This window comes from Mugil cephalus, chromosome 6 (assembly GCF_022458985.1).
Source record: "Mugil cephalus isolate CIBA_MC_2020 chromosome 6, CIBA_Mcephalus_1.1, whole genome shotgun sequence".
Taxonomy (NCBI): Eukaryota; Metazoa; Chordata; class Actinopteri; order Mugiliformes; family Mugilidae; genus Mugil; species Mugil cephalus.
Window position 1 is genome coordinate 15,732,259 of NC_061775.1, and position 23,720 is coordinate 15,755,978.

The 23,720-nt window shown below is 42.4% G+C and overlaps 1 protein-coding gene across 29 annotated transcripts in view; it reads left to right on the forward strand.

Annotated features, from left to right (window-relative positions):
* The window catches only part of ptprfa (protein tyrosine phosphatase receptor type Fa), a 211,834-nt gene that overhangs the window by 138,468 nt on the left and 49,646 nt on the right, over nt 1–23,720 (forward strand). For 11 of the 29 annotated variants that reach the window (XM_047588233.1, XM_047588235.1, XM_047588241.1 and 8 more), the window contains 6 exons: nt 566–871; nt 4,871–5,064; nt 17,671–17,788; nt 19,169–19,750; nt 22,470–22,579; nt 23,144–23,400. In XM_047588233.1, coding sequence (XP_047444189.1) covers nt 566–871; nt 4,871–5,064; nt 17,671–17,788; nt 19,169–19,750; nt 22,470–22,579; nt 23,144–23,400 — 1,567 coding nt within the window. The remainder of the gene's footprint in view (nt 1–565; nt 872–4,870; nt 5,065–17,670; nt 17,789–19,168; nt 19,751–22,469; nt 22,580–23,143; nt 23,401–23,720) is intronic. The other 18 variants (XM_047588252.1, XM_047588244.1, XM_047588234.1 and 15 more) reach the window with 3 other exon arrangements.

Genomic DNA, 23,720 nt, shown 5'->3' on the forward strand with positions numbered 1-23,720 from the left:
TTAACAGTTCTTAAAATATTCTTATTATTTATTATTTTATTCTTATTATTGTAACGACATTATCTCTGAGAAGTTAGTGATGAAATGATGGCCAAAACTACAAAAAAAAAGTCTAGTTACAGTGTTACAATTTTTTAAAATTATCCACTGAGGATTAGTAAAATACTCAGTTCTTGGTAATATATTAGAAAAAGTCAGTATTGGACTTACTGAAATGTGTTTTTATAACTAATATCTAACAGACTGGACTCCCTGAGGGCGTAGCTCTTTACTGTATCAGGAACTGGCACATCCTGGATGGAAGTAAAAACCACAATTAAAAATAAGTTGGACTGTGTTATGTCTCGTTTAAAACTTACTGGTTAAGCAAATTAGCTGATTCTGTCATTGGGAAAAAAAAGAAAAAAAAAGTATAGGACGTAGGCTTGATGGTCCACGCTGCCAACCCCCAACTTGAACATGTCTCCTTTTCTTTTCAAAATTTTATCTCAGCAGTCCAGACAGCCGCTTGTTTTGTCATCCATTATCCACCGAGCTTCACCATTACCCTCCCTCTCCCCCTCAGCCCCTTCAGCCCCTCCCCAGGAGGTACGCTTGCTCAGCCTCAGCTCAACAAGCATCAAGGTGAGTTGGGTGCCGCCTCCCGCGGGCACCTGCCACGGAGAGATAGTGCACTACTCGCTAGCCTACCAAGCCCTGTCGGGGGAGGACTTGAGTCGCCACCAGGTGTCAGGGATTGGTGCTGACATCACCAGCTACGTGCTTGAGGACTTGGAGAAGTGGACAGAGTATTTGGTGTGGGTGAGGGCTAACACTGATGTGGGGCCCAGCCCGGAGAGCTCTCCAGCACGAGTCAGAACCAAGGAAGATGGTACGTTGATGGTGTTTGGGAACCAGGGCCTCTTCGCAAATACTAACCCTCCCGTCCACCACGCTTTTATTCTTTCTGTACATAGTAACCGCTTCCTATTCCAACTGCCCTCCTCACTTTCCACTCTGCCTGTCTTTTTTTTTTTTTCCCGGCACAATGACATGAGCGTGCCGCCCTGACGGCCCCGAAGACATCTGGACATTTTCAAATGGTACATAATTCTGTCTTCAGTCAGAGAGCGGGAGCAGGGGGCTAAATGGACACTTAGATTCAGATACTGTCACCGCTGAAGACTAATTAGAAGGGGAACGTAACAAAGACAGCAGCATTACGGCAAAAAGGATTTCCCGGAGCCACTCGAGGATATCAAAGTATAAGTCCTGGACAACATCACAGAGGCTTAGAGGGAGAGAAAAAAAAAACTGCAGCATAGTGTGGAACCTCTGTCTGTTAAAGCTCCCTGTACTGACTGCCTCATGTCTCTTTGACTGCTTTCAAATGACCTGCAGCTGCGCCTTTGACAGCTTCCTGACTCCTTCCTTTCACTGTATTCTTAATTATATTAGTCGTACGGATGTCTGGCTTCATTTGATTGCTCCGTGCTCTTATTAGTATTTAAGTCGCCCGTCTGTTCGGTTAGTATGAGGGGAAAAAAAAAAAGACGGGTGATGGATGTTATGACTCCAGAAAAAAATCTGTCCACTGTTTTTTTTTTATTTATATGATAGAAGACGGAGGCAGTTTAATGTGGAAAGATGTGTTTGTTTTTTTCATGGAGGTCCTGAGGTATAAGTTCATTTCTTCCACGAATATGAAGATGGATTTAAATCTTTAAGTCTTTTTTTTTTTCCTACTCCAAAAAACTGTGTAGACCATCGGTCTTCAATGTTTTTCAGGCCAAGGAGCCCAAACTGATTGAGAGATGACGTAGGGACCCCCTACCTACTATATGTGTTCAATATTAAACTCAGCATAGTGCTATTTATAAATATACATTATTATCATCATATATTAAGATATCCCTCATCCCTTTACTAAAAAAAAATATGTTGGATTTATGTTAATGTATATTTAAAGAAATTTAAATGTGTGGGGTAAAATTAAAAAAAAAATTATTAAAAATGTCTAATCAACCACGTATTTTCCGACCCCCTTGCAGTGCCTTCGCGGACCCCCTAGAGGTGGGTGCATCTCTGGAGTCAGAAGCTACAGGGTTCCCAGCGGTTCCTAAACTGACTGATTAACATGTTCTGTTAATCTAAACACAATCATCAGTGGTTAAGGCACGAACAGAAGTCAGTGTCAGTGCAGGCACAGTAACACCGAACCTGGCAACTTCGCTGTGATGGAGCCACACTTAATCCCTGTGCCCATCTATTGCGTACAGTGGCTGCACTTAACTCCCATTAAAACTACATTTTGAACACTTTCGATGGCCCAATTTAAAACCCTACAGTGTTGTTTTAGGAGTTTAGGATCTCTGTTTCATTCCCTCACACCAAATCACTAACCCTCTCCGCTCGCTGCTCTCCTCTCCCCATTCTCCTTCTCTCGCTGCTTCTCTCAGCACACATTCCTCTGTACACCCACTGAATTTTAATCTCACACCCTTTTCATCTCTTTCCATCTCTCTGCACCCCATTTGACTTTGAGGTCTCATTGATCAGTCGGTCCCTTTCTCCACACAAAGCGTAAGCGGCTTTCTCTGTGCTTTCCCTCCGCGCTGCTCCGGTGATGTGGTGCTGAAATATCACTCTGGTTCTTCTTTGGAGGTAACCAGGGACTTGGTTTCAGTCCTCATGTTGATAGCGCTGACAGCTGTGGTTTGTAGAGTCGATCGCCGCAACCCCATTTTTTTTTTAACCACTGCATTTATCAACCAAGACAGTGAAATACTCGAGAAAACTTGTTAGACAACCAACAAGTCGAGGCCCAGAGTAACCAACAGGCCTAGATACAACTGGTCTGATGTAGTTTGATAGTAACCCCAGGTCCAAAAGTTTCCCAGTGTAATTCGCTTTACCTGCCAGTGGTCATAATGTTATGCCTGATCTGTGTTTGATTATATGAGAACTAGAAGGAGGAGGCTAAAGATTTGAGTACATGCAAACAGATCACAGCAGCGTGCTGAGGTCATTCAGGTTGTGGATTTCTTTAATCCATCTTATGCGGAAGGAAGTGAGCACACGCGCTACACACAGTGAGAGGAATATAAGGGAGACAGCTAGTGGCTGACAGATGCTGCAGAGAATCCACACCACCCACAGACGCGTGATCAGGCCCCATGCCGTCAGTCATGGAAGGCCTTACAGGTTTAAAACCAGCATGAGAAATGTAAGCTCCACAAATGAGTCGTCACAAAATCCACATTAGAGTGAGAATTAATGACAGATAAAATGACGTCTGTGTTAATGATGCTTTTATGTCGGAGTCAGCTCTGTGACGTCTTGCAAACTTTGACTCGGAAACTCCCGCAGGCGAGAAGACTTTTGTTAAAACCGGTAGACAGGTAGACGCCGAGGCCGCACCGGCCCGTTTGATTGGAGAGCCATCCACCACTGAAGCCGAACTAGCTACGGCCCGTCCTTCCACTACGACAGATGGGGCGACTTGCACGTTCTGCTCGACATCATGGGCACATTCTGCTGCCTAAGATAAACGCTGCTGTGAGGAGTGCAAATATGTCCCCCCACCACTTTAATGTGACACAGAAAAATTGCTCCCGTGTCCTTTCAGAGTATGTCCATACTGGCATGTGCCGTGTTTTTGTGTAGTGGATAGGAAGTCATAAAAAGTCTGTTCATGTTAATGTTTTAAGTAAGTTTTCATTGGTAGTACCTTAACCTTTGACCGTAGTCTGTTTACCAGAATATCCACGCAATGCTTTTCATTATTTATTGTTAGCTGTCTTTCTGGGTTTTATCTGTTATTGAAGCTCTTTCCTGTTGAGAGTGTAAATGTCTTAAGGCAACAATCAAAGTACTGATCGTCCAGAAGATGCTAAAATTTCTCATGACCACAGCTGATTTTAATCCATGGAAGTAGACTGACTTAAAACTTTTGTCCGTTCCATGGCTCTTTTGATCCTGAACACACTACACAGGCTGTGGCTTTGCTGTTAACACCAAGGTTTATTGATGTTTTTTTTTTTCTTTTTCTTTTTCTTTTCCTCCGTTGCTTGGAGCTTGATTCTGAGAGCATGCTGATTTTGTAAAAGGTTAAACGATTCTAATTAGTCTAAAGCGTATCACGCTGGCGCCAAGTTGCAGAGTCTTTCTTAGCCTGCTGCTTCGGGTGAGTACTACTTTAACACTAGCGCTTAATGCTTCGACACTTCTCTCACCGTGTCTCTCTGCTTTCGCATTAATTCACACCTACCTGCTGAAGCTGACCTGGCATCCTTGAAGAATCTTCTTGAGCTCATTTCGATGGGCTACAAAGAACAAAGAGTGAGCTCTAAGCCTTGCTCTTATAGCAGTCTCTTGGAGCTCCAGGTGACAAGCTTTGATGTTGGCGCCTATAACCTGAAAAGCTAGAGAGTAACTTTCACCTAAACTATAACTACCCTACGTTATAGGGTGTGCTGCTGGAATGTAGAAACTTTGGGATTGATTGTTATGTTTTGACATCTTTAGGACCTAGGATTTTAGCAAAACCTGCTCAAACGTTTTCCCACGGCTGTAATAAAGATAAAATGCTTCCCTTGAAGCAGATGAGGCCAAACACGTGAGTTCCAATGAATAAAACACGACGGAACATAGGATAAATATGTCACTCTGATATCTGCTTTCTATGCACCGTAGCAGATGTGGCGCCACTTTAGTGGCTGACAACGCTTTCAGCCACTAGAACTCACCTCACTGCTGACAGACACTAATGAGGATGCGGAGACTGAAAGCCAGTTGGCTGACGATAATCTAAAATTGAGCGGCTGATGCTAAAAACAAAAATGTATACATTTCCCAGAAGATCTAAATGGAAGTTGTGTTTCTTTTTCAGTGCCTGGAGCCCCTCCCAGGAAGGTTGAGGCAGACGCCCTCAACTCCACTGCCGTCAGGGTGACCTGGAAGCCTCCCCTGCCCGTGAAGCAGCATGGTCAGATCAGAGGCTACCAGCTGGTCTACTCCAGGATACAGAATGGGGAGCCTCATGGCCAGCCGGTCATCGTGGACGTTTCCCTGCCCGATGCCCAGGTAATTCATTCTTTGAGTGCGTGGCTGCAGTTAAGTTCCAGTTAAGTTAAAGGGCAAGGGGCCAGGGAATGCATTATGTCAATGATTGTGCTCGTAAAGCCCGTGTGTGCACAGCACACATGAAAAATTCCAGTTCATTAGAAGAGCCAGTTATCTGTGTGCGCATCAGCCACCCATCCACTCCCATATCTTTAAGGGAAACTTCAAAGTAGTTACAACCGAATGAAATTGCAGCAGATGTAAGCGAAACAAGTGTATCCAATATGAATAACATCAAGTTTAGAAATAAAATACTGTTTTTTTTTCCATTAAAAAAATGCTTTTAATGGAACTAACGTGTGCAAATGATTTTTAAACGGCCCCAGAGAGGAGAAAAAAAAGGATGAAACAGATTAAAATAAGAGTGTGCAGGTTCCTGATGAAAATGTATTTGACATTAGATCTAAATGCCACACTATTTTTAAAATGAGAATGCATATCCTTGTTATTTTATTTCATTGTCATTGAGTTTTATTTCATCCATCCGTGCAAAACCCGTAACAAATACAGAGGTCTGAGTAATCAAAAAAACAAGACAATCCTTCTTAGCGGTGTAAAAAGGAATATGTATATGTGATGTTTGGGTTTGCGAAAATTACGAAGTCAACAGATTCTAAAAGCAGATCACCTCCACAAACACAAATCTGCTTCTGTGGGCAGTATTTCATGTGCAGTCCAAAATAGAGGAAAATATCCTTTGATCCATTTTGCCAAATAGAAAAGATTTTCTTTTCTCTGTTGACCAGTCAGATGTGTCAATGATGTGTGGGAGTATAAAGCTTGATACGTTACTAGAGAAATGTGACACATTAAGAGCTTCATAATATAACAGTCCTCTGCTCGCTCTCATTCAAGTATAAAAACCCTTCAAAATATAAAACACAATTTGAAAAGATTCCTCATTGATGGAATAAATAAAAGTAAATTGGCTTTTATGTATCGGGAGGCAGTGATGATTAAGGTAATAATTTGAAGAAAATGTTTTGCCTCTGTATCCATCGGGTTTCAAATCACAGCAAATGTAGATTGATGGAGGTAAGGTCATGGTTTCAAGAATGGAAGAACCATGCATGTAACACAGTGGCGGGCCGTGCATTTTGCACCTAGGCCTTCAGTTCCCTCCAACCTTATTCAAAACACCTCTTAATGCGATCGTTCTGATTCCACTGCCCTAAAGAACCAACAGCATATGCAACAAAAAAGGATGTTGCATCGTAGATAAGTATCTCATGTAGCGGGATGAGTGTTACAACTACAGCCAGGAACTCACTTCTATCAAAAAGTCTCCTCTCACTTGCTGCAGCTTCAGCCACATACGTCAAATCCAGCAAAAGCATCAATGTTGACCCAATAAAATGGTCAAAAAAATACACCACATACTCACCAGAACTTAAGAAACAATTTAGAGTGGAGTTAGGTTAGCATTCATAACTGCTTCCCTAAAAGTGGCAGACACACCTTTTCCCCAACTGGGTCAGGCTAGCTAGCTCCAAGGTTGGACGGCCTTTCTTGGCAATATCCAGTTTTTCCTTCAAAGTCTGCAGTGAAAATGTCTTTTTTTTTTTGAGAAGATCTGCAAACAAGTTGACAGCTTCCCCTCCTTCCGCTATCGTGGGTTCAACAAATGACATCAGATGAACGTGAACCTGCTAGCTTGGCTTAAATGAAGCAGCTCTCTGACCCTCCAATCGGACGCTGACGCTACCGTAGGCTACAGAGAAGGCCTAAAAATATGAACTTGAAATGGGATCGGTTAAAGGAACAGCATCATTACAATGTGTTTCAAGCTTCAGCCGCCTGCAGCTTTAACTGTGAAGTCCCAGGAAGATAAAGTTACACTGCCAGAAGCATCACAGCTGAGAGATACAGACAAGCCATGAAATGAAAAGAATTGGCTATTGGGAATCATTTAATAACAACAGCGGGGAAATATTAAAATGTATGTCAGTAGTTTTGATAAAGTTTAGGTTAGCAGACAAGGCTTTGCTATTTTGGTGACTTTGCACGATGAGTAGCCCTGCTGCAACATATCATGGATTTACTGAAGCAGAATAAAGGTTAAAAAAAAGGTGTGAGGTGATGCTCTGCTACGTTCCTCTCAGCTTGTTTTGTTCTTCAGGAGTAGTGTCTCACCTGGTTTCCTTTATGAGCAGCATCCCTGTCTCCTCTCTGCAAGGCAGTAAGCCTGAGAAAGAGCGCACACCTCACAATCAGTCTACCTCTCCCCCTCGTCCCAATCTAAGCCCTTCTCTTACACTAGAAAACAGACACACACACACACAACTGCTTCAGGGACTTTCCTTCATGGAACTGTCTTCAAGCCTCATCTGTGATAAGTTTAGTCTCTCCCCCTGGCATCGATGATGGTGATGAGAATCGCCACATTGTCTCTGGGTTGACCCTATGAACCACAACCACACACATACACAACACCATGCATAACTCACTCTGACCCATTCTTGCACAGACCTGGCTTCATCTGGTGCATTTTTCTGTTTTTCACTTTATTTGAAAGAGGGCTGTTCTGCTAAAATCCAGAAATGTCTCTTTGCATGAACACATTCTTAGTATAAGCACAATTAAAGACCTGACTTCATATCACACAACGGATCGGGCGCATCATTATGACCACCTTCCTAATACTGTGTAGGTCCACTGTCCAAAACAGTTGTGACTCATCAGAGAATGGACGTGGGCCTTTTGAGTGTGTCCTGATGTGTCTGGCAACAGCATATTGTTAGTGGGGACCTTTGGGTACTGTGGGTCCAGGGGAGGGGTCTCTGTGGATCAAGCTTGTTCCAGTGCATCCCACGGATACTTCAGTTTGGTATCTAGTAAATTAAATTGAAGACACACAACAGTAGAGCTTTGTTTAATATTGTAAGTAAGAGCGTTTCCACATGTACAATGCAAAGGGAACTCAGGTGATTGGGACTGAACAGCTGTGTAGCCTCAAGAAAATCACTAATCAGTGAGGCTAACTGGAAAAAAGGCTTCACTTTGCTAGAGGGCATAAAGGTTGGATTCTGGACCAATGGAAGAAGGTCTGATGAGTCCAGATCTACCCTGTTACAGAATGATGTGGCATCAGGGTAAGAAGAGAGGCAGATGAAGTGATGCACCCATCATCCCTAGTGTCTACTGTACAAGCCTGTGGGGACAGTGATATGATCTGGGGTTGGTGCAGTTGCTCAGGTCCCGGTTCAGTAACATTATGCCCAAAGAATGAGGTCAGCTGAATATACTCAATGATCAGGTTATTTCGTCAATTGACTTTGTCTTACCTGGTGGCATAGACATATTTCAAGATGACAATGTGATTCATGGGGCTGAAATGGTGAAAGAATGGTCCCGGGGAGACATAATTTTCACACATGGATTGGCCACCACAGAGACCTGAACCTCATTGAGAATTATTGGGATATGCTGGGGAAGGATTTTTGCAGTTGTCTAACTCTCCCACACTCAATACAAGATCTTGGTGAAAAATGAATGGAACACTGGAAGGAAATAAATCTTGTGACATTGCAGAAGCTTCTTATCAAAACAATGCCACAGCTAACCCTAACCCTAACCCTAACCCTGGCTGTAATCAGGTCAGGCTGTGTTATTTATAATATACATTTTCAGACAGTCTCTCCTGGATGGAACTCATTGTGTTGCATTCAGTTAATTTGGTTATTGAGTATCCTGGAACATTCCTTGTGTAGCGAAGCAGCACCCAGACATTGCTTGCAGTCAATACAGATGACTGTCTTGTCAAAAAAAGAGACACTGACGACAAAATAAATTCAGTCATGTCAAACTACTGAAGCTTAATGGCAGAGCCAAAGCTCTAATTGGCTGCTCATTTTCTGTCCTGGCAGCTGCTGTTTGCTTTAGACTCGGCTCTCTCTATCTCTGTTGCTGCTCCGATGGCAAGCTTGCGGGTTATAAGATCTCAGTGACGCATATTTTTGGATGGCTGCAGAATGCTTGAAGGAGCAGCTCATCCCTCTCAGCACTGATGGCTGTGAAGCGTGAGGCTTGCCTGATTTGATAAGACGTGGCAACCTCTCTGTTTGTAGCGGCCAAAAACCCCAACCCCAACCTAAGACAGTGTCTTCATTGTCTGCCTTTGTGATGATAGCATGAGGTAGATGAACTAGTGTGGTTTACATAAGCCTCAGTGAGAATGAACACGTACACTGAACCACCACAACATTAAAACCACTGACAGGAGAAATAAGTAATATTGATCATATTGAGACGATACAAGGTTCTGCTGGGAAACATCTCGATCTGGCATTCATGTAGATGTTATTTAGACATGTACCACCCGCCTAGACCAGACCAAGCACCACCACCATATAGCAATGACACTCCTTGATGGCAGGAGTGTTATAGGAACAACTCAGAAAACGTGAAAAACAGCACAGTGTGTTGACCTGGCCTCCACATTCCCTCAATCTCAAACTGATCAAGTATCTGAGGGATGCACTGGAGCAAGCCTGATCCACAGAGCCCCCTCCCCTCCACCCATGGGACCCAAAGGCCCCCCACTAACAGCATGACCAGACATGTCAGGACACATTGCTTTTGAGTGTTCCATAATTCTGGTACCCTCGTCATTTTTCTCCACTGGCAGAAAAAAAAAATTGTAATAAAATAAAGAAAACCTCTGCAATGATTGGGTGTGCACAGGCTTTCGTCAGATTCTGTCAACCTAACAAGGCTCTAGTGGTCCTCTTAAAGTGATCCTCTCTGGCTCAGAAGAAAGATATGCTGTTTACATAGCTCCGCATACATTGCACTGCATACGTAGTCCAGTATCAGCCTTTTTCCAGCTGTCCTTTTTTTTTTTTTTTTTTAAAGCATCGAGCCTGCTGAGGCACGTAAGCAGAAATAATCTCGCCCCGGACCAACATGATGGTTTAATATGGTGTGGCAGCGAGGTCAGTCATCAGAGTTCAGAAGAATCCATTCTCACAAGTTCATCGACAGAGCTGGCGATACATCAAGGTTTAGAGTACAGCAATGCATCAGTCACTGTGTGAAAGAATGATGGCTACTCAATATTGAGGCCACTTTTAGTCTCCCTGCTGCTTTATATCATGGATATTCATTTGATTTAGAGGTAGAGCTGCACTTTGACTGGGGAGAGGATTTGATTTGTACCTCACCTTACATACAGCAGCTTACATTGTTTATGATAACAGTCTTTATTAATTTCTTCTGCGAAGCTGAGGAAAGCAAAGACCTTTGTCTCCAATTTCTGGCTAGTCAGCAACGTTGTGCAGCACTGTAGAAATACATGGGAAACTCCTTATGAAGAGCTGGATAATGTGATCTTCTTGATATCTAATGCCTGCACTTTTGTAACTTCCTACCGTCTGTGCCTTGTCTTGTTATACGTGGTGACACTGGCACCTAAAGTTTGTTGCTTTTTAGTTGCTCTTGGAGCTTAAGTTGGGAGCTAGGATCAGAACCTCATAGAGACTCACATTTCACTCCAGCTCCACTTTAAGTTTTGTTTCTACAAGTTTGTTATACAGCTTTTCTTGGTACACGTCAGATATTACAAAACTACACCATTCCCATATCAGTGGAGTGATGTTGGTACCTATATTTGGTGTTTTTTTCATTATCGTCAGTGGCTGCCATTACTCAAGCTTGTTTTGTTCGGAACTCAGATATGCCGGCAACTCAAAGGAAACAAGCTCCTTGCTGCAGAGAACTAGATCGCGTTGAGGTGAATGTGAAGGGAGAAAAGTAAAATGTTGATTTTTCAGTTAGTTCTACATCAAAAGCCTGAATTATTGTAATGGCTCACGAAGATACCTGCCTATTATCTCTAGCGGTTGTTTACTTTGTGCTCTGGGTGTTCAGAACAGGGATGTTCTTCATTATCAATTGTGTGTTTATCGTGGAATAGACTAAACATTATTTTGATGGCCAATCTAGATCAGCTACTTTAGCACATGCCAGTTACTTTGGTTGCCACACTCCTCACTTCGGAGAGTATGTGAGCACAGAAGGTCATGTAAAGTCTGAGGTTTTTGGTTTCTTTATGTCCATTCTCATGTATATCCGCAAATTTTGTCACTGACAAACTGTAGCTCTGTAGCTCACCTGGTTGATAAACTGTGGATGTAGCCCTCGCTGTAGTGGCTCAAGTGCACTTCCAGCCTACAACCTTCAACGCATATCACCTCTCCCCTCTGACACCTGAAAAAAAAATGTATTAAAAGATTTGTTGAAAGTAAAAAAAAAAAAATCCCAAGCACTGCAGTTGTACACAACCCTATAGGACAGATCAAAGTATAACACTTATGATAACGATAAAGAGGAAAAAAAAAAAAAAATCGGTGGCACCAACAGACCACCCAAACACTCAATCATTCTCAGAGAAGCGTAGAGGCTCCGGGGTCTGGAGGTGAAATGCAATCTAAGTTCAATCTAAGTTTATCTTCTTTCTCGTGTTAATCCTTGTCTCTGCCTGTCCACATCTGTTTCTACATCTTTCTTCCACTTTGCCTGTCGGTCTCTGCTCTGAGCACAAACTCGGGGAAAAGTTCTGACATCTTAAAGTATATCTGAGGATCTTTCACTTTGCTTACCTGGCTCTTCTGCAGAATACTGAATGTGTGTAGGTCCAACTGACACAAGATATACAACAGCTTCTTTCATCTCTGTGTTGCCTGCATTATAATTTAATTAGACTCATGTTTGCTCCATTCTATACATGGAATAACAATTCATTATGTATTGATGCAAGTTAGAGAAAACCCATGTTATCCTAGAAAGAGCTGATGACAGTCCTAATGTGCAGTTAATACTGCTGCGTAAATTTGATGCTGTAGCTATGGCGACTGCCCAAACCCTACACAGATCTTAACACTGTAGCCTGACGTGCACTTCGCTGGAAATGTAACTATGCATCAAGGTGTATTTCCGCTATTCTACTTCCAACTCCTTCTCCATCTCTGCAATTCATGAATTGATTGTTTTGGATCAATAAAGATGGAACACATCGAGGAAAGGTTGACTGAGGAGGTTCGGAGATACAAAGATTTGTGTGAAATTTTGACAAAAGTTTCAGTCGCCATTGCTGAAAGTGAAGCAAGAAGTAGACAAACAAAAATTAACCCGACTGGTTAAAAAGACGCGATGCCTACCACCGACCTATGTGCGTAGGTTACGCCGTCTATGTCCCAGTGCTTCAAATGAGCCTTAAGAGCCTTCTGTGATAAATTAAGACCATAGTTTGGTTGGTTGAGCAGGCTGTCAAGAAAAGACAAAAGAAAGTTAGCGGTTCGTTTGGTGATCCATGGACCACATGCTGCATTGTCCTTGAGCAAGACACCGAACCCTCAGTCACTCCCAGTGAGTGTGCTTGTGTGAATGTACGAATGTTCAGAAGTGTCTTTGTTACTGTAAAGTGTTTTGAGTACCAGTTACGTAAAAACGAAACCATTTGCCATCTGTACTTCCTTAGTGAGGTGTGCTTGGCCTCATTATCGCGCTGAAATATGAATATTTCTCTACAAAGACACAAACCTGAGGGTGCAGCATGTCTGCAGATTTGAGTGCTGTTGCTCCTTGGTAACGATGGAGTTTATTTGGTGCAGGTGTCCAATTCCAGATTTTTTTTTTTTTTTTGCAGTGGAGTTGATATGCTGTAGTATCACTCTCTCATCTGTTCATCTCCTGAGGCACGGATCTCATTGATCTTCTGGTGGTCTAGCCACTTTTGGTCTGGCTGTTAGTGCTTTACATACAACTGATCCAGTTTCAATAAAGTGCTTTAGAACGACATTCACCACCCACAGCCGAGCGTAGGACAGGTGAACGGACACTGTTGAGCAGATCTAATTCACTTAAGTGTCATCAGAATGCAAAGTCATAACCACTTCCGCAACCTGGCTTCGGTTTCTCTGTTCATCTAGTTGACCTTAACGTTAGTCTTGATCGAGTCTCGTGTGTGCTAGCAGTTAGCTTAGCAAGCAGTCTCAAAAAAAAAAAAAGAAGAAGACGAACGCTGTAGTCGACCTTTAAAAGTTTCTTTTGAATGTGCACCACCAGTACCAATGTTCCTTTCATTTTATTTCATTTTTATTATTGTGCAAAAAAAAAAAAAAAATATATATATATATATATATATATATATAAGCTATGATCTCAAACAGCATGACACGCATGCTATGATTAAACAACCGGGAGAGGTGCCCTTTTCTATATTACACAAGTAATATAAAATGGTGGGATGGCATTTACACCTGTCAGACATCTAATCGTCTCCAGATGTGATTTGGATCATACAGAATGTGATATGATCTGTGTTCGTTGACAGGAAGGTCTTTTACGTAAAGTTCATGTGTTTTTACCAGTGAAAGAGTCCAGTCCTGTAGCTTACTACTTTTACAGTGTACTTAGATTAGTTAAACTTATAAGAGGATAAAAAGAAATAGAAAGGGATGAATAATGTTAATGTTTTTTATTGTTATTATTATTATCTGGACAAGCTTTTGGCTTCTCTACACGTCCAAGCATCTATTTGTGTGTCTTATTGGAGTCCTTTGTATATCTTTGCGAAGTTTTAAGATCCCAGAAGTTAAAGTTGGTGTCATAACAAATATAAATGATCGTCCAAATGACGTAAATTTGACCCAAGTTGTTTGTATGTTAAAATATTCTATAAAGAAGTAAATTTACCAAGAATAAAATCACCCAGAAGTCAGTCAGCAACTTTAGAGAAGCACTGGGTTGTCTCAGACCCGTATTCATCCATCTTCCAACCCCAAAGCTGTTATTTTTTTCCATGTCATCCTGGCTTCACATCAGAACCAGATTTCTAGGGAGCTGACAGCTCAAAAATCAAGGGAAAGTCCATTTTAAAGTCTAAAAGGTGTTCTTTTTCTCACCTGTCACGATGCCAGACTTGTTTCTTGAAGTTGTAAGTTTCCGCGCGTGTGTACTGCGTAATGCCCTTTTGATTGTATTCTGGAAGTGAAGTTGGGCTTGTGGTTTTACTGTCTGCTCTGCACAGATTGAATGTCTATCTGGCAAACACACACACACACACACTGGTACCATCCACCTAATAAAGGCTGAGTTATTGATTCTGCTTGAATTCAGCTCCTGTTGGTTTATTCTGAAGCACAAATCCATAAAGAGATGTCAGCGCATACAGCTCTTGTTTGCAATTCTGACTCTCATTTCAAGCGCTGCAGAAACAGGAGGTCTGTGTTTACCTATAGTGAAAGGCATCGGGGTTGTTTATGAAGGATTTATCAGTTATGTGATATTTGTTTCTGTTGTATTTCGCATTGTAAAAGTATGTTTGGCTTCATTGTTTATCAGAATATGGAGTTTTTGTTTAATTGGTCCGGGTTTGCAGACTTTTTTGCATGGCATTTTCAACAGCACTCGCACTCAGTCAGGGAGGGCTATTCATGAATTCATTTAAAGGAAACTATTAAGACCAAAGCCATCTGTTGGGATTGATACCTCTTAAGAGGTGGTAGTATGAACTATCCCTTCTAGTCAAACCGCATCCAGTAATAAGGACTATCTAATTACATTCACAAAACCACATGCGTCTCCACACCGCAGCTCCATTGATGACTCACTGTAAACTACAATCACTTATTTCCACAGCTTTGATAATGCCTTTCATAACGTTACATCATTGCGTTGACCTACCCGCTTGCTAGCAGGTTGCTAATGAAGTGGAATTAATGAGAAATAACCAGAAGGAGAGGCTGGATTGGTGCAGTCCTCCCTCTTTTTAGCAACACTTCCCTCCCAGACATTACATAAAAACCCCAAAATAAGAAGCTTGAAACAGTGTGTAAACAACACAGCATCATTATGGTCCAATCAGAGATTAGATTAACTTCTCGTCTCCTCTCTGCATTCAACAGAGATGCTCACGGGTCAATTGTTCAGTCTCTTGCTGTTGATCTTATTATCTTGGAAAGACCAAGCCCGTCCTTCCTGAGTTTTAGAGGGTCCAGTTCTTATCTGGTCAGTGGTTTATTGACACCGTTATTGTAGGAGGTGAAAGGCCACCATGGAGCATCCCGGGAGTCCCTCATTCTCATTCTTTCTGTCGGTGAGATTTTCCTTTAAAGAATTTAAAAACCCCACCTTTACCCCCTCAGTGGAAATAAACAAAGAGAAATCACCGTGAGCTCCTCAGTCCACAGCTCACTGAGATGTCCCCTGCCATGAATAATGGTAATGGTTGAATGAATGTGTTGAATTGGAGCCAGAAAGCCTACGGCAATAAATCAAATGCTATCTACATAACACCGCGAGTGTGTGAGGGGAAAAATATGTTTCTTTAAATTAAAACCCTCAGACACAGGGGGGAGGCCTCATGCAACCCAAAAAGCCGTAGCTAATTAGCGTATTAGCCCGGCCTCCTTGGCTGCAGTTTAAACCGTCACATTTACCTTATTCTTAAACTGAACACGTTAACGATAGGTGCAGTTGAAATGTCGCCAACGTTCATTGATGGGTCACTCAAAAATGTCTCTCCCTCGGTGATGAGATCTGTGGAGACGAATCTGTGCAGCGCGGAGGACTCGTTCCTCTGGCAGTGAAAGTTAAAAAAAAAAAAAAAACGGGAGGGAGGTGGAGGATGAGAACTTTTAATGTCTGACACACAGGAAGTCGCTGCCGACTGATTGGCTCCCAGGAGCGATGTCTCCTGTCTTAATGAAAAGTGTGTCACCTATTCAATCCCTGGAAAAACATCCCCACGGATCCCGCTTGTTCTGCATTCGGAAAGGGAGATGAAAGACCACTTCATTTTTTTATTACTCTCTTTCCAAAAGAAGGAATGTCTGTGGCTGAAAAAGTGAAAAGAATACCACCAGATTAAAATAATGGGTCTTTTAGACGACTTCAGTAGCTCCACATCAGTCACATTCCTCTCTTATCTCGCACCTTCTTTATAGTCCAGAGAGCACAGGAAGGGAGGAGATATCTTTATTCGTTAAGCCTCAGATGAATCCTGCTTTGTACATGTCTGGCCTTAAATTTGAACATCCTGCGGAAGATATAAAACCCCCAGCTATAAACTAATAATTAAAACAATGGTTGTTCGTGAAAAACCCTGTCTTTTTTGGACGGGCTTTGCTAAATTGCACTGTCATCTCCGTGGCACAGCATGGGCTGTAGGCAGAGGCACGGTTCTGATGGGAAAAATACAACCCACTGGGATTTCGCTGCCAGATCTGTCATCGCCCCGCACACACTCGCGACTCCGCCACTATCCCACTGACATTTTTCTCTCATCACAAGCTGCTTTATCTGTGCAACTCCTCTCCACTCATCACTCAGGAGCAGCATTAAAAGGCATCCTCTGCTATCTGAGAGGAGTGGGCCTTTACTGTGCCTTCTTAATGGACTCCCACCAGCTGACAAGCTGTGCATGTGACTGCATTAACAAGGGCGGAGGAGCATGTGAGAACATGTATTCTCCGATATGCGCCAGGTGTTTTTTTTTTTCCTGTTAGGACACATAAAGTTCTCGCTGTGCTTTCCGTGTCCAAGAAGTTTGTTGTCTCGTAAAATAGTTTTCAGGTGCAATATGTGGATAAGTGGCATAAACTTAACATACGCCAGCTAAAATGATACTGTAGGTCACTGCTGACAGTATAAAAGCTCTTGGTTCGGCTCCAGCTGGCGTTGTCCCAAAGGGTACAGCAATCAGCCACAACATTAAAACCACTGACAGGAGAAATAAATGACATTGGTCATCTTATAACAATACAATGTTGAGCTAGGAAACGTTTGGACCAGGCATTCATGTGGATGCTATTTAGACATGTACTACCCACCCCACAGCAATGATGCCCCTTGATTACAGCAGGATACAGCCTGACACACACACACACACACACACACACACACACACACACACACACACACACACACACACACACACACACAAACACTTGTGGTACAACTAAAACAAACAAAAACAAACAAAAAAAAAACATGAAAAATAGCACAACCTGGCCTCCAGTATCTTCAGGAACTCAAACTGAAGATATGTGGACACTTTAAAAACAGATCGAGAGCCTTTTGTTGTTGTTTGATTGGTTTTCTTTTTGTCTCGTCTTGTTTTTGTTTTTTTTTAACTCTGCTTGTCTGCGTTTTATGTGAAGCACTTTGTTACTGCTGCTGTTCAAAGATGCTAAATAAATTACTACTGACAGCCCACCACATGATCCGAGAATTTAGACGTGCTCACACTCGCTAGAACAAATTGTTTGCTTGTTTACAACCTGTCTAATATTCTGATTGCCTTGGTTTCATGACCAGTACCAACTATGAAAATGATGTTTAATTGTCCAGAGATTATTGGGAGACACATGATTACATGGTTCTAGGATTTCTTTTTTGCCTTTATAGCATTGGGAGCATATTCACTAAGTTATTTTTCCTGTTCGTGGTCATTTGGTCATGTCTTAATGTGCCTTGGGATTGTTGGACATGTGAATCTGTTGCGTGCTGTGTCTGTGTCTGTCTCTCTCATTCCTCTTTCTTTCCTCTCTTCACTTTTCTGTGCAGGAGGCCATTATAACAGGCCTGCTACCAGAAACCACCTATTCTGTGACTGTGGCTGCGTATACCACCAAGGGGGATGGAGCTCGCAGCAAGGCCAAGGTGGTCACCACCACCGGAGCAGGTGAGTCCGTCTGTGTGTCTGTGATTTATACTTTTTTGAAAATGAACGATTTTCCACGTTCTCTAGTTTCATGAAATGTTAGGATTAGTTTTGAGGGAACTTCTGATACCCTCATGGCTTTTACTAGAAAGTTTGCACTTTTTCTGGTATACATTAGACCTCCACCACCATTCATGAACTTTACTGACTTCAATGTAAATTAGTACTACCAAACAAAACCACAACCAGTAATCCTGGTAGCCTACAAAGAACCTGGGCCCAACTGAAGCCTTGTGTGTAAAGCATAGTTTACAGGAGGCTGTACAGTTGTGTACAGATGAATTGCGAAGCAGATACACACACTAGACTTCCTCCAATGATTCATGGTGTTAATCTTTACATGACTCACCAGTTGAAAGTACATTGAGGCTTACAGTTACAGTCTCTCTTCTGCAAAGATGTATTTATTTGAGCTGGCTCGTTTGAGGTGTTTGCGCTCTTGCCACCTATGCAGCACACAGGATTGTTTGTGGTGACAAGCTGCTCTGGTTGTCGTTTGTACAGTTCTAGAGGCATGATGGTCATGTTTCTGGTGGCTATTTCTAGCTGATACTGAGTTTAAATTAGACACCTAAAGTTTAGCTAAAGCTAAGGCCTCTAACACTCTTGTTGTTTACATGGAGCCATGTATTCCAGTTACAATCAGTTTAGAAGCCCAAACCGTATGAAAATTCTCCATATAAGCACCTCAGTCGAAATAGAAAGGCTCAAACTGAATGAAATCTCACAGGGGCAGAATATTCCTTTTCCCAAACTGTTCAAAATTCGAGTAAATCACAACCAGAATCCGACATTGACATAAATGTGCAGTGACGTTTCCTCAACTCTGAAGAAAGTATCGCTCACTTAGACGGCAGAAAAAAAAAATAGAAATATTTAACTCTTTAAAAAGGTCCATCAAAAATTAATTGAAGCCGGGATAGACCGAAGTGTGGAACAAATTCTGAACCGCTGGAAAACCTTGAACACCGGCTACTATAAGGCTAACACAATAGCAAATGTGGATACGACCCCACAAACTTTCCTCAATCAAGCGGTTGCTTTAATGATAAAACTTTAAAAACAATAGCTAAACTGCTGCTGATTAGACGAGAGATCAATCACATGATGTTTTCGTCGATCTGTGCGTGTCACACGTCTGTGAAACATCCGTTCGGATTAAAAGTAGAGGTGCATGTAAACATCAGATCAGAATAGATCACCTCACATGTGAACAGCTGACCTGAAACCTTCAATCAGCCGTGGATGTGTGGGTGCAAACCTGTAAACCTTGAGTCCCAAAGCTGCTTCGCTAACATCATCAAACAATGGGAATGATGACGATTGTTTCCTGTGTTCCAGTGCCTGGGAAGCCCACGATGATGATAAGCACCACAATAGGGAATACTGCCCTGATCCAGTGGCAGCCTCCTAAAGAGATGGTGGGGGAGCTTGAAGGATACCAGCTGCAGTTCAAGAGAGCCGAAGAAGAAAGTTTCACCATCAAAGACTTCAGAAAGACAGACGATCATTTTACAGTCACCGGCCTCCACAAGGGAGCGATTTACATTTTCAAACTGTGTGCTAAAAATCGCGCGGGCAACGGAGAGGAATACGTGAAAGAGATTAGCACCCCTGAAGACGTCCCCAGCAGCTACCCACAGAACCTGAGCGTGGTGGGCCTCACCGCCACTTCCACCAAGCTGGCTTGGGACCCCCCTCCACTGGCCCAGAGGAACGGGAAGATGGTCAAGTACTCAGTCGTGTATCGAGACATTAACAGCCAGCACAACAACACCAACAGCACCACGGAAACACAGATGACTGTCACCGGTTTGCAGCCCGACACGACCTATGACATCAGAGTCCAAGCCTTCACCAGCAAGGGGGGAGGCCCCATGAGCCCCAGCATCCAGAGCAGGACCATGTCCACGTCGATGCCAGGTGAGCACCACAAGCTGTTCAGTAGCGTTGCTTTGACGTCATTGACCACAGCATGTTGTACATTGTGCCACAGTTTGGTTTTATGTCGCTAAATTATGACAAAGGCAAACACAAACGTAGTCATGGTTCATTTCCCGCCTAACTCTTCTTGAAGATGCTCCTAAAATACATATACTTTTGAATAAAACAAATGCAAAATAGAGTTTGTTGATTTGAACAAAGTCGTCAACAATAAACGAAGGTATAAGTTCTGCATTTAGTACGTTGGATTTTGGAGAAGTTTGATCAAAAGTGAGTGTAGTACACAAAATGCGCGGTACTTATGCGTCAATATTAATCATTACTTAATACTTATTAATTTACTCACACCACGCAAAATGGAGCTATGTGGGATTTTACTCCATTGAGGGTTATTTTTAGTTGAATGTTTTATTTATATCCTCAGGCTGTCTGCCTGCTGACAGGGATCCAGAAATATCACAGGAGGAAACTTTCTACACACATTCTGAATAAATACTATTTGTATGAGGGGTGCTGGCGGGGAGGCTTTAGAGCACATGAGCCCAAAAAGCAGAAACAAATGAGGTGGAGACTGGTTTAATGGTAATTTATTGTTGTGGCAGAGACTCCCAGGAAAGGGATCACAGGCTGTGGGCTAAGGGTGGGGATTACAGAGGGGGAAAAAGCCAGCACAGAGCAAATGTTGAAAAGCATAAGGTAACAAAAGATTCGCTAGAAATAAATCAGACTGTCTTGACACTGTGTAAGCGGCGGAGCCGAGTAAGAGAAGAGGAATGAGTTTAGAATCGGTTGCCGTCGGAGGTCTCTGCTCCAACTCCAGCTCAGCGGTTTCCACTCCTGCGGCGATGTCTTCTGAGTGTCGCTCTTAAAACAAATCCAAAGTGGGGGAAAGGTTGGCAGATGTGATATATGTAAACAGATTTAGGCAAGCATGTGACCTGCTGCTGCTGTAATGTGTTTCAGATTTTTGACTGAAATCCACAGGTTGCATTTTAGAATAGTTTTTTGTTCAATCTAGCGATCTTGCAACTTTGTCGTCTACACCCTCCATGATGTCCGTAACCACACTCTGACTGGTTCGTTGATACTGCCAGAGAGGCCAGTTCCATGTGTAATTGCTACGGTTTACGTTCAGAGAGCCACCAAAGTGAATGGGCAGCGAGGAAATGATCAATAAAATGAGTTTAACCTCTACAAACCAACACTACCAAGAAGCACGCCACTAAATCGGTTTCACAGACAGACGCTACTTCATTTAAATAGGGCGTGGGGCTTTACTTCACACTTATACGTGGTTATATCACCCATCACATCTGTTAGAGCTCTCCTGGTGCATCAGTGGCTCTGCTCCTTTCGTTTCTGATGTATACACCTCTCCCAGCTGGCTAGCGAAACCGCACACAATCCACTTTTGTTAAACAGCTACCCCACGACCACATTCGGAGACTGTAACCAGCTCTAAATAGGACTGCACCAGGCCTGTCATAGCCTGGAGGAGGCAAATTAACCCACCTTGACCCAAGTAAACCGCCGAGCTGCCACCCTCGGCACAGTCAGCAGAAATATTGGTTTTCAAACCCTGTAGCCTACGGCAGGTGCTATTTTAATTGTGCGAGTAGAACGTCGAGTGGAAATAAATCGATAGGTGCATTGATTATGTGGGAATCTCCAATCAGTGCAATAGAACAAAAGTATTTAAGGGTGGGATGAGGTTGAACACGCATCAACACCACAAATCTGCAGGCAAAGGCAAGTAGTGCAGGCTTCAGCCTGCAGTATCTTTAGCACGTTTATGACGGGATAGAAACAAACAAGAATCTCTGCAAAGCTTCTGTTATGACCTTTTCAGTTGCCACTATGGCCGTCAAGTTTGCAGAACACTAATTTAAACCGGGCCGTAGAGACGCGTGGGCCTGTTTCCTACCAGGGTAACTTTTCACTCGATACAAGTCAGCTTTGGACACAAAAACTGTCAAAAATATCAATTTGAAGGCTGATTTACTGACATCCCTGCTTTAATCACACATTTGACGTCAATTTAAATTCAGCCGCTGGTTAGTGCGGGACCGAATATAATTTAAGTTGAGATGAATTAATCTGTCGTTGCATCAAATTTAAATTTAGTTTGTCCTTGCTGACAAAATAAGTGAAACGCCTAATGTCTTCCCCCAAATTAAATCACTGCCTCATTTGAATGGCGCTGTCAGTTATTCGTCAGTTGCCAAAGATGCGTGGCTGACATCCTAATCATCAAGTTTTGGTTTGTCCTGTGAGATTATAAAGAGAATATTTCTAAAAGGTTATGTGTGGGAAACATATTCCTGATTTGCATTGACACATTCAAGTTCCTATTTTCAGTTTAATGAAGCAATATCTATAAATATCCTGAAAATAACTGCAGAGTGGTTCCAAATCAAGGTGTCTGTGACAGTAATACAACTATGATTCAACCAACAAAGTACCATTCAGTACCTTTTCATTTCACTATTTTCCTCACAGTAAGTTTACTGCATTAGGTAATTCTTGCTATAATATTGATTACTGTACTATACATTGACAGAGCTCACATGTAAGCTTTAAATGTGTTCTTTTTATTTATTTTTATTTATTTTTGCTGTTTCATAGTTTTGATGTTCTGTATTGTCCCACAGAGCAGAAAATAGAAAAAATAATGAAAACACCCTTAATAATCATCCAGATCTCCCCTCAGTTTTCACCAAGAACTTTGGTGTGAAGGCTGTGATGAAAACCTCTGTCCTGCTGACCTGGGAAGTGCCGGAATCCTACAAATCTCAAGTGCCTCTCAAGGTAAGGCCAGCGCTGTCCTCCTCAGGGCCGACGGACGAAACAGTGCAACAAACATTACGGGCTCAGAATTTTAATATTTTAAAAGAAGGTTTTTATTAATAGTAGTGTCAGACAAATTGTTTTTTTTCTATTTATTTTTTATTTTTTTTTAGGAACATCAAAAGGCTAGGCAGTGGAGACGGAAAGAAAATGAATACGGATAATTTAGATGCAGGCTTGCAATCAAAAATGTCATCAAAAATGACAAAACTAAGATAATAATGACAATGACAGTAATAAGTAACAACAAAAAATACATTGCTACACAAATCACCAAGATAGTTTGTAACCACTTCTCTCTGTGTATGGATTTCAACAAACAAATTACAGTAATGGATATTATGCTACTACCTAATTCAAGACCACAAAAGGTTATTGCGTAATGTGTAGCTCTCTTAATGTTGGACTATTCTAACGAGAGTTTGGAAAACTAGCGTGCACTTTATGTGTTTTTTTTTAATATATGACTCCTCTTACGTGTTAAACTGCGTTGCACTTATTAAGTAACTTCCCCCCTGGTCTCAGATTCTGTACAACCAGCAGAGTGTGGAGGTTCAAGGCAACCTGAAGAGAAAGCTCATCACGCAGCTGCAGCCAGACACGGATTATTCCTTCGTGCTGATGAGCCGGGGAAACAGCGCTGGTGGCCTCCAGCAGCAGGTTTCCATCCGAACGGCCCCGGACCTGCTAAAAGTGAAACCGGCTCTGTACCAACAGGATGTGGAGGAAGGTGGTAAAGTGGCCATCACCCTGCCCAAGGTCCCTCCTGGAGCCCCCGTCAGGTAATGTGCTGCCTGCTTTTCTGAGGGTGGACCAGACTGAAAAATATGGATGATTTATGGTCTCGGAGCATCTTTGAGATCATTGTTACCGGACTGTAAATGAGCTGAGATAACTAAAGAACCATCTTCATAATTGATACATATACACCAATCAGGCATAACATTATGACCACCTTCCACAAAGAAGACATATTATATCCTTGTGTCTCCACAACAGTTGTGACTCATAAGAGAATGGACATGGGCCTTCTGAAGGTGTCCTTTAGTGTCAGTGGGGGACTTTGGGTCCTATGGGTTGATGGGGAGGGGCCTCTGTGGAT